General features: G+C 36.7%; 1 protein-coding gene across 3 annotated transcripts; it reads left to right on the forward strand.

Moving 5' to 3' along the window:
- The first annotated feature begins 224 nt into the window (after nucleotides 1-224).
- LOC114284991 (uncharacterized) lies at nucleotides 225-19,478 on the forward strand. Of its 3 annotated transcripts, none has more exons than XM_082920214.1 (6): nucleotides 410-645; nucleotides 1,330-1,486; nucleotides 8,310-8,466; nucleotides 9,994-10,099; nucleotides 18,849-18,997; nucleotides 19,096-19,478. In XM_082920214.1, the coding sequence occupies exons 2-6, from the start codon at nucleotides 1,470-1,472 to the stop codon at nucleotides 19,189-19,191; spliced, it is 525 nt and encodes a 174-aa protein (XP_082776340.1). In that variant the 5' UTR covers nucleotides 410-645; nucleotides 1,330-1,469; the 3' UTR covers nucleotides 19,192-19,478. The 3 variants fall into 3 exon arrangements, with proteins under 3 accessions (XP_028083770.1, XP_082776340.1, XP_082776341.1); XM_082920215.1 differs by having other exon boundaries at nucleotides 412-645; nucleotides 7,972-8,466; XM_028227969.2 differs by lacking the exon at nucleotides 8,310-8,466 and having other exon boundaries at nucleotides 225-645.
- Nucleotides 19,479-20,737: the final 1,259 nt, after the last annotated feature.

The following is a 20,737-nucleotide window of genomic DNA, read 5'->3' on the forward strand; positions in this document are numbered from 1 at the left end:
ACTGCACACGTACTGGGTATCCCAAAAATGCAACGAATGCGTTTTATACAGTCACTATAGTGATGGGTACGCCATGGCTTACGTTTTTGGGTACTCCGGGATAAAAAACGAGATTTTTTATAAATTAAAAGATACTACAGCAATTTTTTGTGTCGATTTTAAAAAATTATAAAAATATGGAATTCTTTTGTAATAAATAAACCATGAAACCAAAATTAGGGTTATATTATTCTGTGGTATTTTGAAAAATTAGTAAAAAATTTATTTTTTTATTTTTTTAATTTTTTATGACTTTTTGACTTTTTTGTATTAAAAAAAAAAAGTAGATTTTTTATATAATTTTTTTTTGACTAAAAAAAAAAAAAAGAAAAAGGAAAAGCTTTTTACTGTGTATCCAAAACACCCCTCTATATCATTCGATCATCTCATCTCCTTTCAGTATCTCCTTCCGAAATACTCCCAAGACTGAAGAACTTCAAAGGTGCGATTGAAGAACCAATTAAAATTAGGGTTCTATGTCTATTCGATTATCTCCTTCCAGAAATACTCCCAAGAGAGTCTGAAGAACACTTCGAAGGTGCGATCGAAAGGTTTAATCGAAGGTGCTGCTGATTGATTCTCTCCTTCGAAGGTGCGATTGAAGAGGTAAGTTCATCTTCGATTCTTCCCCCTCTTCTTCTTTGATTCTTCGTCCGCTTTCTTTAATTTTTTTGTCGAGATTCTTGTGCTGTTTCTTCGCAGCAAACGATCGATTCTTCTTCCTCTTTTTTCATCTTTTTATTTTCCAGATTTTTGTACTATTTATTGGCAGCAAACGAAGAACTAAGATCTGTTCTGTCTTTTTTTTTTCTCTGATATATGTCCAGATTTTTTGAACTAAGATCTGTCCAGATTTTTTGATGATATATGTCCAGATTTTTGAACTAAGATCTGTCTAGATTTTTTTTTCCTGATGTATGTCATATATATATGCAATATGATATTTGTCACTGGAATATATACTTTTTATATTTTTTCCCACAGCCACTGAAATGTCATGCACGTGTAAGTGTAGAGCCTTCTCTATAATCATCTTCAAAAAGAAAAAAGAAAAAAACGGAGGAATGTAAAATGACCCCCTGTTATTATTATTTTTTTTTGTAATTTCTATTTTTAATTATGTTATTGATTAGCTATAAATTGTTTTTAAAAAAATAAAAAATTACCGTATCCCAGCAGTACCGTACCCTACTTTTTTTAAAATTTGCCGTATCGGCGAACCTGTACCCGCACCCCTGCTTCCTAGACGCTCCCCCTAATCCCAGATTCATCACTCTCTCTCATTGTTAGATCAAAAAATTCCCAAATGGAAGAGCTGAAATCAGCTATGGGCGAGCACATGGACCAAATGGCAGATCTAGTCGAGAAACTCACTGCCGAGCTTCGCTCCGGACTTCGACCGGCTTTCGACAACTTCATCGGCTTCTTCCATGCCATTGATTGGACGGTGCACACCTCTCTCTCTCTCTCTCTCTATATATATATATATATACACAAACATGCGTTGGAAGATATACATAACCTTGTTGTGGATTTGTTTGTCCGGTAAACTAAATTGAATATAAAATTTCGAATTGTTTTTTATTTTTTATTTTTTTTTTGGGGTGGGGGGAGGGGGGTGTGGAATTTCTCCATTTGATGGGGTTTCAATTGGGATTGTTATTGCAGAAGTACTTGTCTAAATTAGACTAAATATGTTGTTTTTCTAGTATAAATCAGGTCTTAAGTTCATGAACCAATTGGTATGTCAATTAGAATTTCTAGGTGGTTAATTGATGGTAATTTGTTACCATTTTGTGGGTAGAATTATTATTGAAAATAGCTTATCAGTGATTGGAAGTTCAAGAAGAAAATATGAGAGGTGAAGTGAATAGGGATAACATACGAAGTCCACCTAGGGTTCCAAACCAATTGGGAAATGCGATACCTTTGAAGCTTGAGGAGAGGCTTTTGTCGTGAGATAAATAATCCCGGCACTATTTGGCTGAAAATGATGTTCATTTGCCTATTAGTCCAACTTATATTTTTGTAACCAAACCATGGATTAGTAAATCTATTGGACATAAAGTCCAATCCTATTCCTCAGTCCCATGAAACAAACGCCCCTCCGTCCTATGATTGTTAGATTGCAAAGGAAATTAGAATCTTAATTTGATTGATGTGGAGAAGAGTGTGCAAAGGGGAATTGGTGTAATGAGTTGTTAGGTAAATGGGAAAGGTGAGTGATTGGCCGCAAAAACTGTAAATGTGTGTGACATGGTCCTTAACTTGATTGTAAAATGCCTTACCTGGATTCAATTACATTTACAAACTCAGATAATAATGAAACTTTGTTCTTTGTAAATATCTGAAAGTTTCTACATCTCCGAATTCTTTTTTTCCGTTTTGTTGTAGATATTTACTATAATCTTTTGTTTCTCAATAAACACTTGATATTTAATGTGCCACATGGGTATAAAGAACTGAACATTGGAATCCTGGAAGAAGTTGGACAGATGGAATCAGTGTTTTTGTTTTGGTTACGAATGTGTCAAGTGTATAACATAAGACACTGCAAGAAAATGCAATATTGGTGGCGCAACAAAATGCGTTGCTAAAAGTCAAAACTCCTTGGCAAAAAGTTTTGCCGGCACATAAAACTGCATCGGCAACCCGTAGGCAAAAGTGAGTCGGCAAAACTCTTTGCCAACGAACTTATCATTGTGTTGGTAAAAGTATGTCTTTAGCGACGAACATAGTTGTCGATAAAGCCTTCACCCATCGTTGGCAATTCATCATGCGTCGCTGAAATAGTTCAAATATAATGATTATGTTACTTTTGCCGACACAAATTTGCATCGGCAAAAATTACACTTTTAGCAACACAATATGAGTTGGCAAAAGTAAACCTTTGGTGACGCATTTCCATCGATAAATGTTGCCTTTTGCCGATGAGTTGTTTGTCGAGAAAGTCTCACTTTTGGCAACAAATTTGCATTGGCAAAAGCAATTAAAAATTATTTATATTTTCTATAAGATTTCTTTTACCGATGATTGATTGTGTCGCTAAAAATATGAAAGTCACCGACATGTATATATTGCATATATAATAATAATTTTCCATAAAATGCTGCCCTTTGATTTTTTCCCTTATAACTTGTATCTTCTCTATAAAACATACAAACAAATCTATGTATAACAAATTATACAAACTAAACTTGACGCCATACATCGTAACAATTACTAATGCAGCCAAATTAATCTCAAATGTATTAAAATAGAAAACAATCCCAAATTGCATTCAAATATCCAACAATACTAAATATAAGAATCTTAAAATGTGTCCAAATATCGAACAACTCAAAACATAATAATACCAAAATGTAGCCAAATATTCAACAAAACAACCTATTAAATGAAACAAAGAAAAATAATATAAACGACTACGTTGTCGAATGACAAACTATCATATCTTTAATGACCATGTCACTGCCGAACCACAAACATCCATTACCAACCTGTCAACAAAAAGATAAAAACATGAGTATTTTATCAATGCATTAACTTCAAAAATAATATATAGATATAGTTCAAATTAATTGAATTAACTAAACTTTTTTCATTTTTAACTGTCAAGTGTTTCATACATGTAAGTTTGAGCTTAATTTGAAACCAAGCGTCTCATGCTTATTCCGTGAGTTTCTACAATTCACTTTTGTCCTTGGTAAGGTGTTCAAACCAATTCCTGGGGTTTTTTTTTTTTTTTTTTTTTGGGTGGGGGGGGGGGGGGGGTGAATAAGTTATAAAATAAAACAAAGAAAAATACAGGATTACAAGGGCATGCCCCAGGCCCTACAACTAAATACAGTGATTAGCTAGCAAAAGACCCAGACAAGCAACAGACTCCACACAAGGAAGGACATTTGATAGCCCCAACATCCTGTTCAACAACCATATCTGAATGAAATAGGGATCCTGAACAAGTAAAGGCTAACAAAAGTCAACTAATTGAAGCATCATAGAGCAGCAAAATGCAACAGCAGAAGGTAACTGCACAATAGCACCATAGCATACTAGCAGCAGCACCAAAAAAGACACAGATTGTCCACAGCAAAAAGACAGAGATTGTTCCCCAAACACAGCCCACAAGGGGTAGGCATCAAACCAATATACAAAGGTAAATATAATTAAAGACACAAACCCTCCATGTTGAAGTACACAAAAAGAACTGGCGCATTGTTGCAGCCTGGTCCTCCTGAAGTCTTCACAACTCTCATCCAAAATATTTGTCTCCATTGTCTTCTCAGTAATCACTGCCTCCCAAAAGGATTCAGCATGTCCTGGGAAAAAAGAGATCAAAATAGAAACCATATATAGAGCTACATTCCAAAGGCATATATGAATCCATAACCGATAATAACCAAAAGAGTAGGAATAGAAACCCCCCCAGGAAAAAGCCCAAGTTTGTTATATAACCGTGCCACTGAGTTACTCAACTATGATTCCTCATACGTGCGCGCACACACACACACATACACACACTATATTGGCTAGTTCACTCAACCCACAAGACTGATAAGACCTGCAGCAAATTTCACTCCTATGTATGCTAATATACTTAACCCACAACAATACAAACATACTCAGCAAAGAAGCAGGTAAAACAAACCAAAACCACGCCACTCCAAAAATATAAACTTGCATCACTAGGCACTCAAACAAATAACTCCCTTACATCAGTACCAGCTATGCAGTCCTGCAAATAAACAGATTTAGAAATCATATAGGGTCTCAGTTCACTCAACCCTCCAGAAACCTCACACTCAAACCTAGGTATGAGCCCACTTTCCCTCAACCCACCATCACTATAATGTGGCCAGCTTGACAATCTGCACAGCCAAAAGTTAGAAAGAAATGTTGCAGTGTCACACATTATATAGCTCATCATACTCCACCAACAGAAGAAATATGTAACCCTCCAGCTCCAGGACCAGTATGCACAGTAGTAACATTTTACAGGATGGAGACAGGGAGTCTCCGATTTGATAGAAACCAATTATCATTAGATTGCCTCTTCAGATTTTTGACAGACATAATTCTGAATCTAATCATATTCACAGTATTTAAGAGAACCTCCTCAGGGGTTTTCTGTTTTGTGAAAATTCTATGGTTTCTCTCAAGCCAAATATTATAAACAGAACAAGTGAAGGAAAGCCTACTTAGGATGGAACCCAAAGACTTACCCCTCACATTCTGTGCAAGATGGTCTACCAGTTCAGACCAAGGCATAGTGGGCCAGGAAACATTGAGCTTTGCTTTGATGGCCATCCAAACCCTTTCAGAAAAAGGGGCAAGTGAAGAAAAAATGGTTATGATCTTCAGCATGATATTGGCATAGGGGGTACCTAGCAGTGGGTGAGATACCAAACAACTTCTATCTATCGCTAGTATTCAGCCTATTCTGGATAGCCAACCAGGTAATGAAGCTAGCTTTAGGGATGGAGTATGAATCCCATAATAAACCAGACCACTGCACCTTATTAAAAGACTATCTCCAAGCAGACCAGACAGAGTTAATGGTAAACTCACCATCAGGATTGAGATTCCAGACCACAGAATCAGGGCCCTGTTTAGGGACAAGACTAGGTGGGGTAGAATCAATCAGATCAGCAATAGAATGGGTATTAACAGAAGGCCACTTCCATGAGCCATGAGACACAATTTTCTAGACTTTACTCTCCCCATTGAGAGCGGTATCATACATAATTCTCTCCCCAAACTTCACCCAAAGAGAACCCAAAGGGTGCCAATTATCAAACCAAAGGAAAGTATTAGCTCCATTACCCACGATATGATTAATGAAAGGGTAGATAATAGGTCTAAGACCTAAGATCTTCCTCAAAACCCAACTAGGATCAGATGGGATTTTAGTTTGGTTATAATTAAAGGTTATGACACATTGTGGTATTGGTTATGATTTGATTATGACCTATTATGATTGTAATTTGGCTATGACCGAAGAGGCCTTTGGTAGTGCCTCAAAGGTATTTGGTTATGATCCATTAAGTTATGACAGAAAGTGATTTGATAATGACACTTTTGGGTATGTCACAACTAACATATGGTACACCCCTTTTTAAGAAATGCATATTATAGCATTACCTATTAAAAAATATAAGTTAAAATATATTCTGCAACTTTCTAATAACAAACTTCTTTAGCTTCTCAAAAAACAAAAAATGTAAGTTATCCCTTGTCATATATATATATATATATATATATATTGGTGTTTGTTATATGTAAACAAGTCTCATAATTAAGGTTATTTTGATTCTTAATAAAATACCACAAAATCTCATAACGAACATGTATTATTTTCAGTCATAATCAAAAACACCAGTCTCATAATCATGTTCACTACAAAACTTTATACGTAAATCCTACATGATTTATAATTAGGGTGTATAATACACAGGTGTGTACCACAATTTTTTTTTTACAAAATTTTCTTAATTAAAATTTATCCTTTTACATTTATAAATTGTAGAAACTAAATTTCTTAATAGCTAGGGAGGTTATGTATTAAATGGAAAAAATATATAACATAAAAGTCAATGTAGAGGTGGAAATTTTGAGAGATGTCGGGCTGTTCTTTCTGTCCTAGATTTTTTTGTTCTAGTTCATGACAATCAGGTTAAAGCTCATCACATCCCTTTAAACAACATAATCAATTATTAACCCAATCAAAACACATAACTTTATACGAACAATGTATTCATATCAAAAAGTCAAATTGCCCAGAAATTAATTAAAATAAATAGATCTGCAATTTTTGTGGGGTAATGACTTGGGTTTAAAATAGGCAGGGTTTTGAAAATGAGTAAAAGAAAGAAGAAACAGAGGCAAAATGAGATAGTGATAGAGAACAGAGACAATAAACTTACATTGGAAAAAGGCAATCGACAGAACCGGAAGAATACAACGGCGGAAGGCAGCAACAATAATGGAGGAGGGTTTGCATGTGCGATTGAGAGAGAGAGCTACAGGAAACCGTATCACTATTGAGAGAGAGAGATAGAGAAGGGAGAGGCAGTTGGGAGGTGGAGGGTTTACACTGATATGTTTATCTATTTATTTAACTTATAAAGATTTGGGGTTTTTTTTTTATTTTTTATTTTTTTTTAATTTTAAAGAACACATCAAAACGATGTAGTTGCATAATCTTCATAAGTGGCTAACTTTCAGTGACACAAATTTATTTTGTCGCTAAAAGAAAAGCTCTTTGCCAACGCAGAGTCATTGTCGCCAATACAAGGAGACTAATAGCGACACATAATGCATCGCCAAAACTATAAAAGCCTCGCTAAAACTAATTCACTTTTGGCGCACATCCTGGTTTTTGGCGCCAAGTGAATGTTTTGGACTTTTAGCAATGTGCAGGAATAGCGTCGCTAAAGGCTAACCTTTACCAACGAAATTGATCCTTGTGTTGCAAAAAATATGGCTTTTACTACGAAAAAATGACCTCGTCACCAAAAGTGGTCGCCAAAACTGCAATTTCTTGTAGTGAGACTGTTGAATCTTGAAGCTCAAACATTGAATTCTTTGTATTCTTTTATGTGACTGTCTTTCTATTACTTTATAAAATTTGAATGGTAATGCTTATAAATCTATTTTTTCTTTAATTTTTTTTCATGATCATCATTAAAATCACACAATGTGATTGAAATCTTATCTTAGTGGAAAAACAAGAATTTTAAAGCACAAGCATACAACTGAGAGTGCATTAGAAAAAATTTTAAGACAGAAAATCTGCACCTTTGGTGGAGGTTTGTTTTCTTGTGATATATCACTAAAGTTTGGAAATTAGTAAATTATGTATGCAAATGCAATATAATATAGAAGTCGTAAACATTTTTCTTCTAACTAATTAAGTTCTACTTAGTTCATTAGTTATGGAGTTTGTGGGCCGGACTCTGGGCCAGCTTGGCTTTCGAGAAATAGGGCAGGCTAGGCTGGATGAATGAGCCAACTAAGGCTACGGCCTGGCCAAGATTGGGCTCATGCCAAAAATGAGATGGGCCAGGCATTTACATGAGTAGGATCTGGGTATCCAGCCAGAAAAACGGCCTCGTTTCATTGACAATTGGAATTCAAAGCCGACTCTCTTCTACAATTTACACATTGCACACACAGATTCATCACCATGCCAAACGGCCTCGTTTCATTGCCACAGAGAGAGAGAGAGACTGTATCACCATCTCAGATTCATCACTTCCTCTCATCGTTAGATCAAAAATTTCCCAATTGGAAGAGCTGAAATCAGCTATGGGCGAGCACATGGACCAAATGGCAGATCTAGTCGAGAAACTCACTGCCGAGCTTCGCTTCGGACTTCGACCGGCTTTCGACAACTTCATCGGCTTCTTCCATGCCATTGATTGGATGGTGCACACCTCTCTCTCTCTCTCTCTCTCTATATATATATATACACAAACACGCGTTGAAAGATATACGTAACCTTGTTGTGGATTTGTTTGTCCAGTAAACTAAATTGAATATAAAATTTCGAATTTTTATTTATTTATTTATTTATTTTTTGGGGTGGAGGGAGGGGGGTGTGGAATTTCTCCATTTGATGGGGTTTCAATTAGGATTGTTATTGAAGTAGTACTTGTCTAAATTAGACTGAATATGTTGTTTTTCCAGTATAAATCAGGTCTTAAGTTCATGAACCAATTGGTATGTCAATTAGAATTTCTAGGTGGTTAATTGATGGTAATTTATTACCATTTTGTGGGTAGAATTATTATTGAAAATAGCTTATCATTGATTGGAAGTTCAAGAAGAAAATATGAGAGGAGAAGTGAATAGGGATAACATAGGAAGTCCACCTAGGGTTCCAAACCAATTGGGAAATGCGATACCTTTGAAGCCTGAGGGGAGGCTTTTGTCATGAGACAAATAATCCCGGCACTATTTGGCTGAAAATGATGTTTATTTGCTTATTAGTCCAACTTTTATTTTTGTAACCAAACCATGGATTAGTAAATCTATTGGACATAAAGTCCAATCCCATTCCTCAGTCCCATGAAACAAACCCCCCTCTGTCCTGTGATTGTCAGATTGCAAAGAAAATTAGAATCTTAATTTGATTGATGTGAAGGAGTGTGCAAAGGGGAATTGGTGTAATGAGTAGTTAGGTAAATGGGAAAGGTGAGTGATTGGCCGCGAAAACTATAAATGTGTGACATGGTCCTTAACTTGATTGTAAAACGCTTGACCTGAATTCAATTCCATTTACAAACTCAGATAATAATGAAACTTTGTTCTTTGTAAATATCTGAAAGTTTCTACATCTCCGAATTCTTTTTTTCCGTTTTTGTTGTAGGTATTAACTAGAATCTTTTGTTTCTCAATAAACACTTGATATTTAATGAGTCACATGGGTATAAAGAACTGGACATTGGAATCCTGGAAGAAGTTGGACAGATGGAATCAGTGTTTTTGTTTTGATTATGAATGTGTCAAGTGCAGAACATAAAACTATTGAATCTTGAAGCTCAAACATTTGAATTCTTAGTATTCTTTAATGTGACAGTCTTTCTATTACTTTATAAAATTTGAATGGTAATGCTTATAAATCTATTTTTTCTTTAATTTTTTTTCATGATCATCATTAAAATCACACAATGTGATTGAAATCTTAGTGGAAAAACCAGAATTTTAAGGCACAAGTGTTCAACTGAGAGTGCATTAGATAAAAATTTTAAGACAAAAAACCTACACCTTTGGTGTAGGTTTGTTTTCCTGTGATATATCACTAAAGTTTGGAAATTAGTAAATTATGTATACAAATGCAATATAATATAAAAGTCAAACATTTTTCTTCTAACTACTTAAGTTCTACTTAGTTCATTAGTTATGAGATCAGATTTTGGTTTCTTAACTTTATTTGTTCTTTCTTTTCTGCAGGAACCTTGGTTAATATGCTTGATGTCGTTCCATGTTGTGTTGCTACTAGTAGTAATCATCTCAAGGAAGAATATCAATTTCCAGATGTGTTTGTTTCTTCTTGCTCGTAAGTTTTTATCTTCTTTTGGGTAAATGTGTCTTCTCATATTTGCGGCATTGTGCAATGATGCATGGTGATTTTCCTTGTTGTCTAAATGAAAATATTGTGAAAGTATTTTTATGGTCATTGGCTCATAATAAGATTAATGTCAATGATTTGTTTTAAAGGAGACCCCCCAATTACTCTTTGCTTCCACAGTTGTGTAGCTTGTCATGTAGGAGGGATGAGGAAAGTATTAGCTATCATTTTTTGCAATGTCCGGTGGCTTTATTGTTCTAGCGGAAATTGTTTTATATGGTGGATGTGATGTGTTAGGTAGCTGAGAGTGGTGGCCAATACTATGTATAAGAAGAGAGAGGAGCATTTGATAACCTTCAAGAATGGGTCAATTAGGAGCCAAATAGATTACTTTCTAGTAAGAAAAGGGAAGCGTCTAAAATGCAGCGATTGTAAGGTGATTTCTAAAGAGAGCTTAACGTCTCATCATAGGATTTTGGTACTAGATATATGCTTTAAAGGGCAATACCAAACTCAGAAAGATAGTGGGCGTCGCAGGATTAGATGGTGGGACTTAAGAGGGGAGAAACTAGACACATTTAAGTATAGAATGGATAAAGAAAGTGCTTAGGACTTAGAAGATGGTGTTAACACTATGTGGAACTTGATGACCAATTGTATGAGGAGAATCTCAAGGAAAGTTCTTGGAGAGTTGAAAGGACAGGGACTCAACTTTAGGAAAACTTGGTGGTGGAAGGAGGAGGTTCAAGTAGTAATAAAGACGAAAAAAGAGAGCTTTAAAAAGTGGCAGAATGACAGAACTGAAGAAAACCTTAAGCGTTATAGATTGACCAATAAGGAGGCTAAAAAAGTAGTGAGGGAGACTAAGTTGAAAGCCTATGATGACCTATACACTAGACTAGATAGTAAGGAGGGAGAGAAGAGAATATACAAACTTGCTAAGATAAGAGAGGAAAACAAGAAATTTTAATCTGGTTAAAGTGCATCAAGGGTGAGGACTCTAAGGTGTTGGTGAATGATGAAAAGATTAAGGAGAGGTGGAAGAACTATTTGGAGAAGTAGTTAAATGAGGAACATAGAGGTAGGTCAAAAAGGGAGGAAGTAGGCAATAATCAGGAATACCAGGAATACAGGTTCTATCGTAGGATTAGGGACTTTAAAGTGGAGTTTGCACTTAAGAAGATGAAATTGAATAAGGCTTTAGGACCCGATGATATACCTATTGAAGTGTAAAAATGTTTGAGTAAGAAGGGGGTTGTTTTGTTGACTAGGTTATTTAGCAAGATTTTGTTAACTAGAAAAATGCCAGAGGAATGGAGAAAGAGTATTTTAGTGCCAATATATAAGAATAAAAGAGATGTCTAGAATTGTAAGAACTATAGAGGAATCAAGTTAATGCGTCACACAATGAAAGTGTAAGAGAGAGTGATGAAAGGTCGAATGTGAGATATAACAGAGGCTTCAGAGAATCAATTTGGGTTTATGCCTGGTAGGTTAACAATGAAAGCGATCTATCTTTTGAAAAGGGTAATAGAAAAATATAGAAAAAATAAAAGAGACATTCATATGGTTTTTATCGATCTTGAAAAGGCATGTGATAGAGTGTTTTGGGATATAATCTGGTGGGTGTTAGAGAAGAAATGAGTGACAAAAGGTTACACTGATGTGATTAGATGAATATGTATGAAGGTGTGGTGACTACTATTAGATCGCTTACTGGAGAGACGAGTGAATTTTCAATTTTTGTAGGGTTACACCAAGGATCAATCTTAAGTCCTTATTTTTTTGCTTTAGTTGTGGATGAGTTGACGCGCAGTAGTCAGGATGATGTGCCTGTGAATTATTATTGTGGTATATTGTGGTAGTTTATAGTATTCATTAAGGATTGTTTAGTCCTTTAGGTTATTAGGGTTTTGTCCTATTATATTATATATTTGTACTTAGCTTTCGATTCATTGATGTAATCAACATACTAGTTTCTTCTCTATTATTTTGGTATCAGAGCCAAATTCCAGACACTAGCATACCTTTCGCAGGTCATCATCGACCATCACAGCCCTTTTCTCTCTCTTCGCAAGGCCTTCGCTGGGTTCTCTGTCCTGTTCATCGCAGGCCATCTGCTGGTTCTGGTCTCTAGGTTGGTTCAATCGATCCCTCTTTGCGACTCTCTTTGTCTCGCCCTCTAGTGCACACGATCAGCGTAAGGTCTGCCCTCCCTCTGTGTGACTCGCTCTGTCTCGCCCTCTAGTGCACACGATTAGTGTAAGGCCTGCCCTCTGGTGTCGACTTTGACTTCTGGTACTTGGTTCAGTCTCTCTTTCTTCGTTGCCTTGGTTGTTCTCTTCCAGTCTGATATTTGTGGTGTTGGGTTCATTATAAGTTTGACCTAACTGATTCTTTAATTATAGCAATAGCAATTCTGGTTATCTCTAATAGTCACTCTATTTTGATTTTACTATGTTGCTTAACTATAGCACTATGACTAATTATAAATTACAAGCTATTACCACTAAATTAGATGGTACCAATTACTTTTATTGGTCTCATTTAATGAAAAATTTTATAATGCGTAAAGGCATGTGGAACTATGTTATTGGTGTGACTATTAGACCTACGGAATCCTAAGAAACTGAGGCTGATATTGCTATATGGGATAAGGAAAATGCACAAATTCTTACTTGGTTTCATAATTCAGTTCAAACTACCATTGGTATGAATTTTTCCAAGTATTCTAATTCTAAACAAGTTTGGGACTATTTGAAAACTATGTACCTTGCGTTTGACTTTGCAAAACAGTATGAACTTGAGATGTATATTTGCAGTGCTAGTTAGAAAGGTAAGTCTATTCAGGAGTTCTACAATGAGACGACTACTTATTGGGATCAGCTTGCTTTGATGGAACCATCAGATTTGCAGTTACTTGACAGTTATACCAAGTATCGGGAGAAACAACGTCTTGTTCAATTTCTTATAGCTCTTCGTGATCAATTTGAGCCACTTCGGGGAGCTATTCTTGATTGGTCTTCCTTGCCTTCTGTGGATGGTGCTGCCCGTGAGCTTATTGCAGAAGAAACTCGGTTTAAGGTGGCTCATGATGCTCTTGCTTCCCAATCAGTTTTTGCCACTTCTCCGCTCTTGCCCACCCCACCTTCTCCTTTATTTCAGGTTGCTGGTAAGACTAAGCCTCGGGTTTCCATGGATGAGTGCAGTTTTTGTCATCAGAAAGGCCATTGGAAACATGCTTGTCCTAAACTTTTGCAGCCCAAGGGTTGTTCATCTGGTCCACTATCCTCGAAGCCGACATCTTCGGGATCTCACTCATTTGCCGACTTTTCTGCACCAGTTTGTGAGAATGGTCCAACTTCCAATATGCAGTCTATGCTTGAGCAGTTCAAGTATTTCATGGTGGCCAATCCAAATCTTTCATCCCAAGCCTCTGCTATGACTACCACTCAGTTAGGTTTGTCTGGTTTATCCTCTTCAAGTAATATCCACACTTCGTGAGTTTTTGATTCCACATCATATGATCCATGTTGCATCTCTCCTTAGTAATTGTGTCTCTCCTTCTTCTTCTATCACTATTGCTACCGCTAATGGTTCTTCTATGACTATAAAATCTATTGGTTCTATTTTCTCTTCCCATTTGTCTCTTTCTCCTGTATTTCATGTGCCTCACCTGTCACTCAGTCTTATTTCTATTAGTCAATTATCTGATTCTGGTTTTGATGTTATTTTCTCTTCTCATTGTGTTGTGCAAGATCGGGTATCCAATAAGCAAATTGGGATCGCACGTTGAGTTGGAGAACTATATATCTTGGACAGCTTGCATGTTCCTCCAGAAGTGTCTTCTACTGCATTGTCTTCTTTTTGTTTAAACAATAAGTTTTCTTTATTTTATATTTGGCATTCTACGTTAGGTCATCTGTCGAGTGATCGTTTGAGGATGTTAGTTCGGTCTGGACATGTAGGCAATTTTCCTATTGAGGATATTTCTGAGTGTTATGGTTGTAAACTGGCTAAAATGTCTGCTTTTCTTTTTAATTAAAGTAATTTTATTTCATCTTCTCCTTTTCAATTGGTTCATACTGATGTTTGGGGTCCTTCCCCTATAGTTACCAAGGGTGGTTCGCAATATTATGTGTCTTTTGTAGATGATTACAGTCGGTTTACCTGGGTTTATTTGATGACTCGAAAATCTGATTTTTACAAAATATATTCCAATTTTCACTCCATGATTCACACTCAGTTTTCTGCCACCATTAAAATTCTCTGTTCTGATTTGAGGGGTGAGTATTACTTGTCTGAGTTTGAGGAGTTTTTAGCTACTCATGGCACTATTCATCAGTCTTCCTGTTCTGACACTCCTGCCCAAAATGGTCGAGCTGAGCCCAAACATTGCCATCTCTTTGATACAAGTTGCTCTTTGATGCTCTCGTCTTTTGTCCCTTCTATTTTTTTTGGGGAGAAGTTGTGCTCACTGCTACATATCTTCTCAATCGGATGCCTACTCCTCTTCTCTCAGGCTCAACTCCGTATGAGCGTCTTTTTGGTGTTACTCCAAATTATTCTCTTCTTCGTGTTTTCGGTTCTGCATGCTTTGTGCTTCTTCTTAAACAGGAGCGCTCTAAGCTTAGTTCTTGTTGTGTCCTATGTGTCTTTTTAGGGTATGGCATTAATCAGAAAGGTTATCAGTGCTATGATCCTGCCACCAAAAAGCTATATGTGTCTCGGCATGTCACCTTTTTAAAAAAACTACCCTACTATGCTATATCTTCCACTCCTGTCCCTATTACCAAGGATGAATTGGTTCACATTGACCCATTTTCTCTTAATATTTCTCTCGATGAGTTTGTTTCTGATATTGAGGTCTCTGCCTTGCCTTTTACTAGCACTTCTGATATCTCGCCAGCTACTTCCGCTTCCTTTCCATCTCCCACTTTCCCTGCTCCTCCTCTTGTTTATCAGCGCCGCAAAGCACTCCTGAGCTCGCCTGTCTCTAGCTTTATTGTCCTTCCCGCCTCCTGCACATCGCTTTCCAATGCGAGACCGTCATCCTCCAAACTGGTATGGTTTTGGTAATACATGTTTTTCCCTTTCCTATCAGTCTTTTCTTTATTCTCTTCATACTTATTTTGAGCCTAGGTCCTACAAGGAAACTTGTCATGATCTTAATTGGATTACTGCTATGAATGACGAGTTAATTGCTTTGGCTAACACTCAGACTTGGGATTTGGTTCCATTACCTGCTGGCAAGAATATTGTAGGCTGTAAATGGGTCTATAAGGTCAAAACCCTTTCTAATGGTTCTTTGGAACGATACAAAGCTCGTTTGGTTGCCTAGGGCTTTTCTCAAGAGTATGGAATTGATTACGATGAGACTTTTGCCCCTGTTGCCAAGATGACTACTGTTCACACTCTTATCTCTGTTGCTGCCACCTATCACTGGCCTTTGTTTCAACTAGATGTCAAAAATGCTTTTTTGAATGGGCATCTTGTTGAAGAAGTGTATATGCACCCTCCACCGGGTCTCTTTCACGCTCCTGGTGTTGTTTGTCGTCTTCGCCGTGCTCTATATGGTCTCAAGCAGTTTTCTCGTGCTTGGTATGGGTGATTTCACTCTGTTGCACTTCAGCTTGGTTTTTGCCCTAGTCATCGTGATTGTGCTCTCTTTGTTCGGCGCACTTCGGTTGGCCTTGTTTTCCTTCTCTTATATGTGGATGATATGATCATCACTGGCTCTGATTCTAGTACTATTGAGGCGGTTAAGCATCAATTGTTTCAGGAGTTCGAGATGAAGGATTTGGGGTCTCTTCAGTATTTTCTTGGTATTGAGGTTGCTATTTCTCCTATTGGGTATCTTCTCGCTCAGACTAAATATGCCCGTGATATTATTTCTCGTGCCAATCTCACTGATGACAAAATTGTCGACACTCCTCTTGAGTTGCATGCTAAGTTTTTTGTTTCTGATGGCGTTCCGCTTGAGGATCCCACTTTGTATCGTGAGTTAGTTGGGTGCCTTGTTTATCTCACTGTTACTTGTCTGGATATCTCCTATGATGTGCGCATTCTTAGTCAGTTTGTTTTTGCTCCCCGTTCCACACACTAGGCTGCCTTACTCCGTACGCTGCGCTACCTTCGTGGCACTTTGTTGCAATGTTTGCTGTTATCTGCCTCTTCGGACTTGACTTTTCATACCTATGCTGACGTTGATTGGGCAGGTGACATTTCTGATCGCAAATCCACTTCTGGTCTTTGTGTTTTCCTCGGCGATTCTCTCATATCCTGGAAGAGTAAGAAACAGTCTGTTGTTGCTCGTTCCATCGCTGAGGCTGAGTATCGTGCCATGGCTTATGCTACTTCCGAGATCATTTGGCTTCGGTGGCTTCTTTTTGATATGGGTGTCTCTCTTTCTGATCCGACTCTGTTATATTGTGATAATCAGAGTGGCGTCCAGATTGCCTATAACTCAGTCTTCCATGAGCGGACTAAGCATGTTGAAATAGATTGTCACTTTGTTAGATAGCATCTTCAGGCTAGCACTATTATTCTCCCTTTTGTTCCCTCCTCTCTTTAGTTGGTCAATTTTTTTACGAAGACTCACACCGTTGCTCGTTTTCGTTTTCTTCTTGGCAAACTTGCGATGCTTTTTGCACTCGCATCCTCAGTTTGAGGGGGGAGGGGAGTGAATAATTATTGTGGTATATTGTGATAGTTTATATTATTCATTAAGGATTGTTTAGTCCTTTAGGTTATTAGGGTTTTATCCTATTAGATTATATATTTGTACTTAGCTTTTGATTCATTGATGTAATCAATATACAAGTTTCTTCTCTATTATCAGTGTCATGGTGTATGTTTTTTTGCAGATGATATCGTGTTAATGGATGAGATTAGAGAAGGAGTTAACACTAAGTTGGAGATTTGGAGAAAAACACTTGAATATAAAGGATTTAGGATAAGCAGAACTAAGACAGAGTATATAGAGTGTAATTTTAGTAACAGTCACAATGAAAGCAAAAGAGAAGTGAATATTGAGAACCAAGAGTTACCTAAGAGTGAACATTTTCGTTATTTAGGATTGATCATCACAACGACTAGGGAGATTGGAGTAGATGTGGTCCACAGAATTAAGGTGAGGTGGCTTAAGTGGAGGAGTGCGTCTGGAGTATTGTGCGATAAACTAGTGTCCATTAAACTAAAAGGGAAGTTCTATAGAACGGTTATTAGACCAGAGATATTGTATGGGACGGAATGTTGGGCAACTAAGAAACAACATGTAGATATGATGAGTGTTGTTGAGATGAAGATGCTAAGGTGGATGTGTGACAAGACTAGAAAAGACAGAGTTGTGAATGAGTATATTCGAGAATGGGCAGGAGTAGTACCGATAGAAGATAAGTTAAAAGAGAATAGATTGAGATGGTTTGGTCATATACAACGGAGACCAACAGAGGTAATAGTGAAGAGATGCGATACAGTGACAGTAGATGGTAGTGTTAGGAGAAGGGGTAGACCTAGATTGATATAGACTAGTGTAGTAAATAGAGATATGAATCTCCTTAATTTGACTAACGAAATGGCCTTGGATAGAGTTGAGTGGAGAAGAAGGATTCATGCAGCCGATCCCATTTGATGGGACTTTAAGGCAAGGTTTGGTTTGATTTGGTGGATGTGGTGTAGGTATGGCTCCTCCCTACAACATACAGATGCTTTTGATTGAGTATAGGGGATTTGGTGCCAAAGCAAAGCACATGCTCTTCAGGATTGTGTAACTTTTGCTATATTTTGGAAGATTTGGTTGGAAAGGAACAACACCCCACCACACACGCACACACACAACCACACCCCCCCCCCCCCCCCCCCCCCCCCCCCCCCCCAAAAAAAAGTAAAAACCATAATAAAGCCCAAAAGTTGACAATATAATATAAGTTGACCCAGCTGATCAAAAAAAAAAAATTTAGGTGACCCGTGCAACCCATATCTAGAAAATTTTAAATTTACCAAAATACCTTACTCTGAAAAATTACATATATACATGTGCCTGTGTGTATGTAAAGATTATCATATTAACATTTAATTTGATTTTTTTATTTTTATTGTTTTTTGAAAATGATATTAATACTTAAAATCTAGATAATCATAAAACAGGAGTCTACTAAAAGTCTAAGACTAGGCCCAACAATGAAATTATTCTAATATGCAAAGTCTATTTTCTTCTCTTATATTTAACTGCATCATTTTTATTTGTGTGTTATCTTTATCTTGCCTCTCCCCATATGCTCATGGAAGGGGTGGTGTTGGGTTGGCTAACTCTTCCATCAACATTACTTTTTTTAATCAATTTAGCTACTTTATAACCTAAAGGAGAGAGGGAGGTCATGCTTATCTCCTTCTTGAATTTTGCACATAAGGTACTCCGCTGGATGTTGAAATGTTGATGACAAAAGATTTTATGCCTTTTTTGATAGTTTGTGTCCAACTTTCCTCTTTAACAGTTAAAGACAAGAAAAATGGCTATGTTTATTTTTCTTCTAATCTGCAGTATCCTAAGTACACTGTTCACATAGCCAAGAAACTTGCCACCCGTTCAAAAACCTAACTTTGCCTTCATCAAATGTTATCGAACTCTTTATGTGATGAATGTTGAATGAATGGAAAGTCAACTATCAAAAGTTCATCATTTATATCTATTGCTCTTGGGAGATTCAACTTGATTTATATCGGTGATGTGGTGCAGTGGCTGGTGTATATTTTGCTGAGACACTTAATAGTTCTCTGAGAGACAACTGGAAAAGCTTTGCGGGTCAGAATTATTTTGATCCTCAAGGACTCTTTCTCTCAGTGCTCTGGTCCGGGCCTCTTCTTGTCATTGCAATAATAATATTGGTTAGAGTTGACAATCACTTGATCCTCTCTTCCCCGCTGTACCTTAATATGTCGAACTTCTTACCAAAATGCCTTGATTGTCTTGATTTCATTTACAGGTAAACACCCTCTTCTCCTTATGTTATCTAATTGTGAGGTGGAAAAGAGCAGAGCTCCGACACCGTGCAAGACTTTCACATAACAAACAGGATTGATTTACTCTTCTGCTTCACTAGCCAAGTAACATCCTTTGAGTTTGGAAAAGAGGCGTATCAGTCATGGAGTTTAGTTGTAGAAGCAGGACCCCTCCTGGTTTCTTCATGAATATTTTTTTCAGTCTTTACTTTTTTTTATTTTTTATCTTCCTTTTCTTTGGGTGTCATCTTGTTTTTAATTTGAGTGACATTTACCTTTTTTTCCCCTTGTTTTACCCTCTGAAATTTTGAGCACCACAGGCTATCAAACAATTGAGCTACACATACTACTGTTTCTATTATCATCATCCATGCCTACTCTTCTCTCTCTTTGTTATTATTATTTTTTAAATTTGGTCGGGAAAGGCATGTCTTGAATGCTTGAAGCACTTTTTTTTTTCTCCGTATACTGTGTTTAGTCGGGGGATTTAGAAAAAAAATTGAAAAGGGAGAAAGAAAATATAGGTGAAATGTGAATAAAATATGTTTATATTTTATTTAGTTTTACATATCTTTTTTCTTTTTCTTTCTAAATTTTTTAAAAAAATTTCAACTAAACACAGCGTTAGAGAAGTAACGATGGATTGGTGATTGTGGTGATTGGTGAATTAACAGTTGTAGCAATTTGAGAAGGGAGAGAGGGAGGTGGTGGCGGATTGGTGGTTGTGCTGAACAGAGATAACGAGTTTTTTTGTATAGAAATAATGCAATATTCAAAATTTTGCTTTTCATAACAAAACATGAAACATACTTGAGTATTGAATGGTGTAAGCTCAATATTTTACTGATGTGAGATTCATTAGTCTACATTTTGTTCAACAAACATGTATGGATAATTGATTTTTGAAGATTATTTTCTTTTAAAGAAAATTATATAAAATTTTCATACCAAAATAAAAGAGAATTCAACAACACTTCATACCATCACCAAACTCGCAGACAGAGGGAAAATAGAGAAAGAGATAGGGATGATGGTATTGGGATTAATCACTAAAATTGAACACATGTAATGCAACACAATATGCTTATCTTGCTCAAGTTTTACTTATCATTTTTGTTTACTCATTTTAATTATCAATTCATTCTTCAATTGATTAAGTCTAAGGTGAGTGTCTTCTAATGGAAAGATGATTCAAATCACAAGATACTTTGGACATGAAAGAGGCATTACACTGTTGGTACTGAATCCCCTAAGGGATTAAACCATTAGGTGTAACATCTCAATTTCATACTTTGGCAAACAAGTGATTTAAAACCACTTTCAAAGCAAACAAAGAGTGAAGAATGGAGGGAGGTTGCAGAGGTTAAAAATGCTGAAATGGAGTGCAAAACAATACTAAAACATGCTTTCAACTCAAAATAATGATGCTCAAAACTTTAAAACACTAAGCTAGTGAAGGAATTAGTCCTATAACTATGCAATACAAGCCTCAAATGAATTAACCAGCCCAAAACAGAGCCAAAACAGTGGCAAAAACATGTTGGACAAAAGCTAACTTAGGCTAGAAAAACATGCTAACACACAAAGTTACCTAGGGATGCAAACAAGAGACAAGGAGGGGAGGCT

Source organism: Camellia sinensis, chromosome 3 (assembly GCF_055761805.1).
Source record: "Camellia sinensis isolate YWXY chromosome 3, ASM5576180v1, whole genome shotgun sequence".
Taxonomy (NCBI): Eukaryota; Viridiplantae; Streptophyta; class Magnoliopsida; order Ericales; family Theaceae; genus Camellia; species Camellia sinensis.